The following is a 12274-nucleotide window of genomic DNA, read 5'->3' on the forward strand; positions in this document are numbered from 1 at the left end:
CTTTTTACACATTTTAAATTTATTTTTGGCAATAACCCTGTTTTTCGCAATTGGTTGTTTATTTTAAAGTCCCCTGGAGGGTGTAAAGCGATACTATTGTCTGCCAATGAATATGCTTAGTTTTGAACAGCACCTCCATTGAGAGATGGTGTCCAGCCCAGCCCCCCCCCCCCCACACTATTTGATTTTACGGAGGCCAGGTGTCCCTTGAAAAAAAAAAAACTGGTCAACCTTTGAGCACGGATGTAAATTAGGTGCCCCTCCACTGTAACATCAAGCCCCCCCCCACTCGCCCCCTTGGCTACGCTGCTGTTTATTCAACCCAAACGACATGAAATTACAAAGTAAATTGAACAACTATTATCCGCAGGTATATGTATGTATTCTGGCACATACTTTAACAGGGACAAAAAATGGCACATACAAGATTAATTATCAGGAAAGAATGACTGCTTCAAATCTCTTAGAAAGTGAGGGAGTGAGTTAGTGACAGCAGAGTCCTTGATGTGGGAGAATAAAGTGTTCCAAAGTCTGAAAGAAAGCCTGAGTAAGGGCAGGAAGGTGATTGAATGTGAGTGAATCAGGGTGTCTTGGATTGAAGGCGTTATCAGTTATAGCTTCACACTTACAGATGCCACATAGACATTTGCAAACGAAGGAGCATGTAAGAACTTCTGAGTAGGAGGTCGATTGATAAGCATGCCATGCATCAGGTGTGATATGGATGGTTTTGAGGAGATTGTTGATCCATCATGGAAACCCTGATAGAGGACTCCAATGGCTGATCTGTAATCCCTGATGGTGGAAATCTGACAGCCGGTGTTAAGGCAAAAAAAAGGTCTTCAATTTCTGGCATGGAGCTTGCCCCAAAAGTGGTGTGGCAACGTGGCTTTTTTTCCCCCTACTTTTTTTTTGGACTGATGTTGCAGATGACGCTTCGATCCCCTTGAAACTATCAAAAATATCCTTCAGAGTGGAACTTGAGGTGACCTCAGTAAGGCCATAAGGCTTGAGAACTCTGCATTCACTTACAATCTCGACCGACATGAACATTCCTCGGGAAATTTGGATAGTCAAGACAAAAATCTGAGAAAACGGTAACGTCAGACCAAACAGCGACATCGACATCATGCTGCTGCCAGGCTGGTCATTAGTCTGCTCACTTACATATTGTGCTAATTAAAAAGTGTTCACAGGTTCCAGATACATGACTATCGCTCCTTCAGTCTGGCTTCCAGACACAGAATTACAAAATTGCAACACCGTCTGCAAATGGTGTCGGACTAAATTTAGCCCAAAATATATGGGAGCATACCATAATCCATGGACTTTTTTTTTTAGTTTAACAGAGTGCAGGAGAAAATCCCTAATAGAAGTTACAGTACAGATTCAGAATAGGGACTGACAGCTCTTTCCTTGCACCATTTGGTGAAGTGGAGAAACCTACTATCACAAGTTCTCCTGATGGAATCCCATTTGCTCCTGGCTGCCAAGGATGTAGCTTTCAACGGCTGAAATTTGTGCTTAATATCCCTTACATAAAATACTTCAATTAGCGACAAATCTTCACACCTTGGAAATTCCTACTTTTTGAGTAAAATCCATATATTTTCATGATCCAGAGTGCAAATCAATCCGATTTTTGTAAAATAACTATTAGGAGTAAGTGATACATGTACTGGAGTAAATGTTTTCTTTTATTTACAAATTCCTAAGTGCATTTAATTCTAAGTAGGGCCGGGGCGAGCACACATTCTTTAAGATTGGGCGAGCAGTCACGCGTGTTTTAAATTCTTTAATCTTCGTACGCCACACAAACACCTGATTGTACCTTCGTGAGCAGAATATCAAAATTCGCAGAGTGTGCATGAGGAGAATGCTGAGAATTCAGGATTTGCTATATAAGTGAGGATTGCAGCAATCCTCGTCCCTCACATTTTATTTCTTCAGTTTCAGGGCGGACGTCTGCAGAGTAGCAGAGTGGGCAGAGAATTTCTCTGTGAGCCCACGTTGGAGCGGCTGTTTTAGTTGCTGAACTGTGATTCGTCATGTTATAATTTTGCCGTTCCTGCACGGATTAATCCATGAAACCTCCAGTAAAGTTCGTCGCTGCTGCAGAAACCATGCAGTAGGCTGCTGCCATGCGCCTGTGGTTCTTCTAGCTACTGGGAGTTTGCCCGTCAACTACGAGGCGGAGCTGTGACATCCCGACTTTACGCGTCAGAATTTACGTGTCAGCGTCAGACTTTACGACACACGGTGTCTCGTGACCTGAGCACTGTGCGAGTTTTCTCCGGGCTGCGGTCGTCGGACTTTGTTTATACCGGTTGGGTGAAGCAACGATGGTACGAAAGCAACCGAGGGGGCCGTTTTCAACACCGGGTTTATCACACATCACGTACTTCTAAAGGACAGCAATCTACAAGGACAATCATCAGAGAAGCTGGACAGTTTGGCTTTATTCCTCGGCAAAGGGGAACTGAGGTATTTTTGAAAGACTAGTGGGTCTCCGACCCCCATTTTGTCTGGGCTGCTCGCCCCGTATTAATTCTTGTAACCATTCTATAACGTAATGTCATAACGCAACTGGGTAATGTACTTTTCTATTGCAATATTTTGTTTTTCATAATAACTCGACTCGACTCGAGCGAAGGCTATTTAGTCTCGAGTCCCAAAAATAAAAGCACAACTTTGCGAAAAGTATTTGCAATGACTTACGGTGCAAAATTTATGCTCACTTCGCTTTGCGAATTAGTCATGTATAAATATACGTGTCACAGACTCCCACCTCATTGTTCTAGAACGCACAAAATACTATCCAGGAACCAGATTTTTAAACACATTTTCTAATTTGCTGTTTCATCATTGGCTTTATAGGCGATTTCTTATAAAGCTCCTGGATTCGAACGCTGGCTAAACTTATGGCCTCCTTTTATAACTTTTGGTATATAGTGTTCAAATATTGTGACTCAAATTGACTCGAGCTAAATATTTGACTTGACTCGACTCGACTCGACCTTTGGACCTAATGACTCGACTCGACTCAAGTCACTTCTTTAAAATGACTCGACTCGACTCGAGTCACTATTTTAAAATGACTCGACTCGACTCGAGTCACACCAATCAGTGACTCGTTACAACTCTGGTTGTGGTACTCGTGCTCGGTACTTGTACTCAAGTTCTACTGAAGTACTTTTTTTGGAGTACTTGTACTCGTACTCTAATGTCAAAGCACTTGCACTCGAAATGATGGTACTCATACTTGGGCAGCAAAGTACTCGTACTGATTTGTTGAGATTGTACTCAATCACAGGCCCAGATCAATTGTTTTGTAGGCCCTAGCCACCGACACCAAATTGAAGGCACTGTACAAATCATGCCAGGCCAAACTGGTATATAGGTCCTAGCTCTAAAAGCATGTTGGCATCAAGGGCGTCAAAAGTATAGGGGTGTTACAAATACGTGTATCCTGATGAGAACTAATTAAAGTGCGAAGAAAAAAAAAATCATTTTACTCACACTGTGAAAACTCTTTCAAAACAAATTTTTATTCTTTGATTCTCTTTAGTGTTTCTCTTCATTTTGCCACGGATAAACCTAACCCCAAAATGCCTCTAAACCTGTTTTTCAGAGAGGGAGATACACTGTGTGGACGTGGACAAGTCCATGCAAAGTCGCTGCTACCTGGTTTATGTGGACCTCTTTTGTTCAGAAGTCCACACAGTGACTGTAGGTGCTTGTACACCCACCCAAGTGTGTATAGATTGTATCGAATACCCCCATGTTGGCATAGCAACAGTGCAGCGACATACGCACCGCCATGTTGTAGGGCTGCACGCCCTACAACATGGCGGTAGCTAGTCTAGCTAGCTAGTCGTATGATCGTACGTACGTGTACGGGACAAGTTCGTATACTATTGAACAGTTCAAGTGTTTTAAGTTATTAGAATCCTACAACCAATTTGTATGCGGTTGGGTTCAGAAGGTACAGGTTTACAACCTGCAAGACTCGCAGCTGTGCATATTGAGCAGTCCAGTAAGTAGCCATTTGTTTATCTTTGTTAGTTAGAGAGCAGCGTACATGGCGTAGCCTAAGCAATTTCAACTTCAAATTACATGTATTTCCACAAAATTATGATTAACGTCACTGACTCACACTATTGGGACAAAGGGTTACCCGGACAAAACCATGGAGAAACAAAGCAAGGCGTTGTGTGCAGGTATGACAAGCAGACAGCTTTAATTTTGTACGAGTTCCAAGTGACTACGAGTTCCATGTGACTTTGAATTTTCAAAGTCATTTCAAAAACAGAAATTTTGCAGCCTCAAGCAGTCTGAAGCAGTCTTTTTAAACTATTCCAAGTCACATTAGGAATATGGCATTATTTTTTTGTAGTAGATATAGGATATTTGACTGGCTCTGGCAATAAGGCATTCCTTACACGCAATAACACAATAAATTACCCCTGCTCTGCAGCTAGCACCTGAGCACATGGCCGAATGATCAGGGTATGGAAACTTCCTTAAAAAAAACAACAAAAGAAATGGTGTGTTTACGGAAACCCAACTGACCTGGAATTTTGCTGCCAAACTGCAGACTTAAAATTTTCATTGCCATTTTGCTAGTTTATCAGTTTATGAATCCATATAATATTTGTCATGGTAATATTATGTCCAAGTCCCAAATAATTCACTGCGTATGTGCCTGCCGGCTAAATATCAACTGCCTTATTTTTTGGCCATTGAGCGCAGTGCCCTTTAAATGTATGTTAATTCCCAAAATTGTGTTGTTCTTTTTTGGGGGGAGGGGGGAGGGCCGGTTGCTGTTTTTGTACATCAAGACCCTTTTTTCTTAACAAAAACTAAAGACATTTAATAACTTAACATGATTTTCTAAATGATAAATCAACTGAAAATGAAAGGAATGAAATTCAACAGGAATGAAAAATCTGATTGGGTTTATTTATTGATCTGATTTAGGCAAAATTTTGGAGCGGGTGGTTGACATTATGTTGCTGCACGATCAGCAAACAACTTTGCACATTTGGACATGAAAACTAGGAGTGAAGACATGTAGGGTATTCACTGGTGGGATGCGATGTGTTTTGTCGGCCATGTCCTGTTTAATATGTAAACATTTTCATGTGAGGCGAGAACCCCCCCCCCCAAAAAAAACCAGCCCTGCCCGACAGAAATTAAAAATGAAGCAATTTGTTTTATATGGCCTCTTTCTTTGTTGTGCTCTTTCTCTATTTGGGTCTCAATAATCTACAAATTTTGTTCTGGTCTTTTTATTTTGCAGGTTATGCACTCCCAAAGGCTTAGCAAGAAGCCATTGCAACTATGGGTCATTGCCAGCATTGATGGAACAATCCATTCAGCCCACTGCGACTGCATGGCTGGTTTAGCTGAGACATGTACCCATGTTGGAGCCCTGCTGTTTGCGGTAGAGTTCATAAATAGACAGCGGGAAAAAAAGACCATCACCCAGGAGAAGGCATACTGGCTGGTACCATCGCTGAAGAAGGCCGACTTTCGAGAAGTTCAGCAGATAGACTTCACATCTTCTCAAAGCAAGAAAGCTAAGTTAGACAAGATTTTAGAAGGCGAAGCCCCTGCACATCCTGAGCCAAAACCAACACCAAGTATTCCAGCCCGCACCTCACAAGAGATGTCAACATTTTCACTGATATTAGCAAGTCATCATCCAAGCCGGCCATACTTTCTGTGGTTGCTCCACATAATCAGCAATTCATACCCAGAGCCACTGACTCAGAACTGCCAAAACCCCTTTCAAAGTTGTATGATGTCATTTTGCAAGGGAAGCCTTATGGTGACATTATAGCTGAATGTTGAAAGGCAATGAGTTCCTTCAAAATACCAGAAAAACAGGCCAGTCGAGATGAAGAACTTACAAGAGATCAAGGAAACTCAAAGCTATGGTACTCATTCCGTGCAGGAAGAATAACAGCATCCATGCTCAAGGCAGCATGCCACTCTGACCCTAGAATGCCATCGAAGTCCTTGATCAACACCATATGCTACCCCGAGGCAGTGAAGCTCTCCACTAAAGCCACTGAATATGGTCTTACACATGAAACTGAAGTACTGTGCAAGTATAAAGATAACATGGAACAAGGCCATAGTGATTTCATCATCCGTAAATCAGGATTTGTCATTCACCCTGAAGTACCATATCTCGGTGCATCCCCTGACAGCATAGTCAGTTGCTCGTGTTGTGGACATGGATCTTCGGAAGTGAAGTGCCCATTCAGTAAGACAGACATGATGATACAGGATGCCATTATCTCAGACGATGGTTTCTGTCTTGAAATTTCAGACAATGGTCATCCAAAATTAAAGACATCCCATGCATTTTACTATCAGGTGCAGTTCCAAATTTTCTGCACAAACACAGAGTACTGTGATTTCGTTGTGTGGACTGGCAAAGACTTGCACTGGGAGCGAATTTTACAAGATCAAGATTTCTTGGAGGTTTGCATGCAGAGAGCACACAGTTTTCTCTTACTAGCAGTTTTGCCAGAACTCTTAGCAAGGTTCTATTCTTCACCAGCAACTACTGCAGTAAGTGCACAGAATGGAGATACCATGTGCTACTGCCATAGTTCAAGGGATACTGCAACCAAGGAGGTCATGACCTGTAGCTACAAGAAGTGTCCATATGGCATCTTCAACAAGAAGTGTTTGCGGTTCACCAGCTTGAATCTCACTGAACATCAACAAAAACTGAAAAACTGGTACTGTCCTCATTGTGTCCAGCTTGGTGTTTCTAAAGGTGTTAATGAGGAATAAAAATGTACCTTTCTTCAGTACTTCCTACTGTCAATCATCCAAATGTGACCTGCTGTGGCAAAATATACCATATAAAAGAACAACTCATTAGCTGTATAATACCAAATATCTTTCTGTAGCTTGTTTACTTCCAAAGATATGTCGGTAGAAAGTCGGTAGTGCGTTTCCAAACTTCCGTGACTTCATTTGAGAAAAACAGCTTTGAAAAAAAAAGTTCTGCATTGAGTGTTGTGCATTGCTTCATGTGCAATGTGTACGTACGTACACGTGTGACACAACTTTGTTACATTGTGAACAGTTCCTGTAGGCATGAGCTGTAGGCACGAGCTCACAGATTGGATCGGTGATTGCAATACGTCAAAATATCTAAGAAACAAGACTTACAGTACATGCTCTATTGCCTATTCCTCATTTAGCAGGTCACATATCTGTTTCCAATGTCATGGAGCTGGCAAGCAGAGTACTTTGGGCACAAAATCTTTGCTTAGCAAAAAAAAGGTTACCTCCTATACGTGCACGATATTATACAAATATTGACTGCTTCGAGTGGTGTAGTAAAACTAACCTCCTGAGGTGATCCATTAAGTATTCTATTTTTCTTCACCTCAGGGGAAATAGAATGCTCCATGGATCACCATCTAAGTACAAGTACAATTGAAATGTCAGTACATGTACTTCTATTTGAATACCAAATTAGTTGAAAATGTACTTGCACTTTTCCAAACTACCAAATTCACAAAATGTTTGTACCCAGCTCTGTAGCACTAAAACTTTTAACATGCACACCCATGTACACAGTACATGTACTTTAGTTGCTATGGGTATATTTCTTTGATTGCTAGGGCGTAGTACTTTTGACGGTGCACAGCAAGGTAGCAAAAATAGCGAATGCCATGTGACTCGCTCTTGGCCAATCAAGATACAGAATGTGTGGCTGATGTGTTATAAAGCTTGCTAATTTCTTGACCAAGCTTGATTTGCACTTTAATTTGCAAAGCCATTTCCTACAAATGTATTCCTGAGGTGACATACCCAGCTCAACAAGAGAGGACTGGGAAATGAAAATATTCTCAGTCTTTTCATCAGTGCCCCCCCCCCCCCCCCCCAGTATAATTGATCTTGGTGTTATGCGATCAATCTTACCCATCATCTGCAGTTTCCTCACTGAACGCACCATTAACACTAAACTCAATGGTCACTTGTCTTCTGTTCAGGACATTTCCTGTTGGGTACTGCAAGGTACTAAATTTGGGACCTATCTTGTTTTTGCTGTTGGTTAATGATGCAGCAGCTGGAGGCTGCAGGAGTTGGAAGTATGTAGCTGATTTAATGATGGGTGAAATTGTCAGACAAGGTCAGACATCTACATTGTAACATGCAGGCCTCTCTGGATGACTCGTCAAAATTGTGTTCCGTACTGCCCAAACCATCTAAATGTCATTGAAATAAGCTTTGCAAGAGGTGCGAACACACAGTCGTCCTTTATCATAAATACTCTACCTCTTAACAGTGTTGCATCAGTAAAACTGCTAGGAGTAACTGTTCAGCACTACTTGAAGTGGGAGATTCATATAGCAGTAGCAGACATTGTTGCTAAGGCCTCTTGAAGATTGTACACGTGTATTCTAAGGAAAACTTGTCCACTGGTTTCTGACCTAATAGCTTGTTTTATTCATCCCATGTTTATTCATCCCATTTTGGAGTATGCAAGCCCAGTTTGACACAGCTCTATAAGCGATAAGCAATCTATGGTAGGGCCATGGGCCTTATTCACGAGTCGGTCATATTGGATTGAGAGTGAGGTAAAATCTTGATTTTTGGAACTTGTGTAGACAAATGAAACCAACTTAATTTCTAATTAATTCCAGTCTGCTTCAATGAATAATTTAACATTCCCTTATGTTTCAAACCAGATTTAAAAACAAATGACAGTAAATAAGGCTGCATTGTGCCTGCATAAATAGTCTGGCGCCATCCCATTCAAAAGTTAACAATTAATGAAATACATTCAGGGAACTCGACAAAAATGGCCAACTCGTGAATAAGGCCCAATGAAAGTGTTCATAAGCATGCTGTTCGAACCATTACAGGTTATACAATGTAGGTATGATTCATACACTTCTGCACTCAGCACACTAGATCTCCTAAACACTGGAATCTAGGAGTCAGGCGCATGGGCGTCAATCCTGGGGGGGGGGGGGGGGGGGGGGGGGGGGACATGTCCCACCCACTTTTTGAAGGGTGGGGGACACAATATCAAATGTCCCCCCAGATTTTTGAACTCGTGCCTCATTTACAGGGCCCTATTATGTACTACAATGTATCTTTTGCTAAGAAAATATTGGTTAAAGTGGTCAGAAATTGCATCAGATCGCACCACAGAGCATTCAGAATCCAAAATTTTTCGGGCCCTCAGGCCCCGAACCCCACGCCTTTAGCTTAGAATATAATAGCTTATTCAATTACTTCAACCTCGAAAATGATGTTTAAATCATTATCTTTTGCTTAGGCCAAAAAAAAAAAGTCTCCGGTTTCTGGTCTGGAGCTTGCCCCAAAAGTGGTGCGGCGACGCGGCTTTTTTTTTTTTTTTTTTCCTGTTTTTTTTTTTTTGGCTTCAAATGTCGGCTGATGACTGCAAATGGTGCCCGACTAAACTTTGTGCAAATATATGCGAGTCCAGAGAGGCCACATAAAGATTATTCTCGATCATAACCCCATCTAAAAACACGTTAAAATTGTGCAGCAGCAGAATTCCAGTCAAACCAGTGAGTTTGGCGGTTTTGAGACATCATCTTGTATTGAAAAAAAAACTTTTTCATTTTGCCGACGCGCATAGCTGCGGCGACGCGCGCGCATACCAGAAACCGGAGACTTTTTTTTTGGCCTTAGAAAATATTGGTTAAAGTAGTCAGAAATTGCCTCAGATCACACCACATGAGCATCTAGAATCCAAATTTTTTTCGGGGCCCTTAAGCTGGCCCCGAACCCCACGCTGTAAGGGCTTCGCACTTCGCGCTCGCATTATTTCTGATCAAGGTATGTCCCCCCTTTGTCAACTGGTGTTGTTGAGGCCCTCAACAACACCAGTTGACAAAGACACCGTGATGATGTCGCAAGCTCCTGATACGAGTTTCATGATTAAAGTCTCAAAAAGGTATTTTTTATTTAATTCATGGTTAAGTTGTTTTAATCTATCTTATTCATTCAATATATTTGTGCAATGTCAGCCTTGTGGCTGCCTGTTTCAATTTTTTTATAAACCAGAATAATAATCGTATTATAATAATAATATCAATGTATACCTTGCCAGAACAGATTCGAATTGTCAATGTCAATGTGTGCCCTTGTTTGGAAAATTTGCTTTCAAAAAGTAAAAACCTGCATAATAATAAAAAATATATCACATAATACCTGCAATCTCATCAGGCATACACATGTACATTTAAGTAATTATTTATCGCAGATATTTTAATCTGCATTGCAAATGATCGACATGAGCCGCCATTTCAATTCACTACCCTGAATAAATCATGAGACTCTTTTAGATCAATAGTAATGATTACAAACAGATAACTTATTTTGTATTTACATGTATTTAACATGCAATGCTAAAATGTATTTTATCAATTATTTATTAACAACATTTTTAGTGAGCAATAAATGACACACTCATCTGTTTGTTCAAGGTACTCTTTATATTTGTTTCAATTCCTTTATTATTACATGTACATACCTTTCAAATTTGAAATGAGTTGCCAGGTTGTGTAATTTTCTTTCTGATATGAAAACTTGACTGAAAATAAACTACCTGTCCAACTTATTGCATGCCCCCTTGGAACATTTGATAGGACTACACTTATCCACTTAGTTGAGTTAAACAACAGAGTTACTCAAATTTGTAAGTGCATAGCTTAGTCTGGCTATTTTGTCCATAGTTGTCCAACCCTGACTATCTTTTGTCTGTAAGTAGTCAATGGGAATCTGCCCACCAAGAATTCTGTATTTCTTACGAACATTGCCAATACACCTCTCCACATGAATCCTAACATGGGTTTCCTTGTTACCATTATTTCTGCAGGTGTAAGTTGTTTTTTGCCATGAGTAAATGCTGGTTATTTTACCTCTGCACACTGCATGCCTACACTTTCAGCAATGTCAAAACCACGGTCGGCAAGAACTAAATCACCTGGTTCTAACTTCATCAAAAATCCACAATTCTCAGTTATATGTTTGTCAGATGCTCTACCTCCCCATGCTTTGGAAAGATAGGAGATTGTTCCCTGGGGTGTGATACCAATCAAATATTTGATAGTATTGTGATGCTTGTAGTTGCTCCAAGTTTGTGCTCTAGCAAGTAGATTTGAAGGCCGGTCAACGAAAACCTCAAAGCAGTCAATAATGACAGCCACACGCTTCCCAAAATGCTCTCGGAATTGCATTGGCATGGTTAAGTGAAGCTCTTCTCTCTCTGGCCACAGGATCAAAGAATTCAGTCTTGCAAAAAGAACATCTAAAGTTAAGTTAAAAATCCTTGAAATTGTGGACTGAGCAATATCAAATCTGTATGCCAAATCACATTCTGACAAATTTAACCTGAGCCTCATAAGCACAATCATCATTTGTTGAAATTTGGACATGGCTGAACGGTGGGTTACAACAATATGTGGGGATACAAGATTAAAAATAGCCATCAAAATAGTGTATGTAGGTAGCCCAGTATAGTATCTGTTTTTTTTATCATTCCCTGCTAAACTTGCTTGACTCACAGAGTTTGTAAGCTCAACCTGGTCATGGAGTTGAGAAATTTGTTCACCTTGGTACAAAGTGTGGTGCACAATACAGATTATGTCTTGTCCAGTTAAATCAGCTTGTGACATCACATCTTGAAGGTTGGGTCTCGCATTCTCAGTATCCTTGTGGGGATCATCAGCTTGGCTTGTTGAACTATGCAGTAAAGGTGACTGGTTACCATGCTGTACCGTTCCTGTTGGGTGGCTGCATGCTTCATGGGATTCCTGCCTGTTCTTTGCTGCCTCTTTGATCTCATGTTGGACTTTTCTTCGCTTCTTTGCTCTCTCTTTTCGCTCTGTAGTTCCCTGGCTTGGTCGCTTCACCTTGTCATGACCCAGACACAGTGTTGGAACCCAGTCAATGCTGGATGTTTCCCAATCCCTAGCACTTCTGCCTGCATCACATAGTAAACATAAAATAAAAACATATTCATCAAATACAGTACTGCTGGTACATAAACTGCTGAACATAACCATTTTGATAAATTGGGGCCAAAAGGGTGTGCTTCAGCACTGTTTTTTACTTGATATATTCACCATGGCAGATTTTTACCTGGTTATATTTTTTAAAAGTCTGTTTCTGTAAGTGTTCAGTAATTCTGTAATTTGTGAAACTTAGTTAAGTAGTTTATCCAAAAAAATTGCAATATTTTCAGCAATTTCCTCTGGGT

At 40.8% G+C, this 12274-nt stretch overlaps 2 protein-coding genes across 3 annotated transcripts in view; one reads left to right on the forward strand and one right to left on the reverse strand.

Annotated features, from left to right (window-relative positions):
- The window catches only part of LOC119722623 (vesicle-fusing ATPase-like), a 236076-nt gene that overhangs the window by 47549 nt on the left and 176253 nt on the right, over positions 1-12274 (reverse strand). Inside the window, exon 20 of one of the 2 annotated variants that reach the window (XM_038192821.1) lies at positions 10564-11998. The exons of the other annotated variant lie outside the window; for it this stretch is intronic. Within the exon in view, the coding sequence (XP_038048749.1) occupies positions 10926-11998 (1073 nt within the window). The 3' untranslated portion in view covers positions 10564-10925. Of the gene's footprint in view, positions 1-10563; positions 11999-12274 lie in introns of those variants that run through there. 2 annotated transcript variants of the gene reach the window in all.
- On the forward strand, positions 5847-7442 carry LOC119722624. Its single transcript, XM_038192823.1, has one exon. It carries the CDS (start codon positions 5863-5865, stop codon positions 6811-6813), a length of 951 nt encoding a protein of 316 aa, XP_038048751.1. The 5' UTR covers positions 5847-5862; the 3' UTR covers positions 6814-7442.

This window comes from Patiria miniata, unplaced genomic scaffold (assembly GCF_015706575.1).
Source record: "Patiria miniata isolate m_02_andy unplaced genomic scaffold, ASM1570657v1 HiC_scaffold_16, whole genome shotgun sequence".
Classification (NCBI taxonomy): domain Eukaryota; kingdom Metazoa; phylum Echinodermata; class Asteroidea; order Valvatida; family Asterinidae; genus Patiria; species Patiria miniata.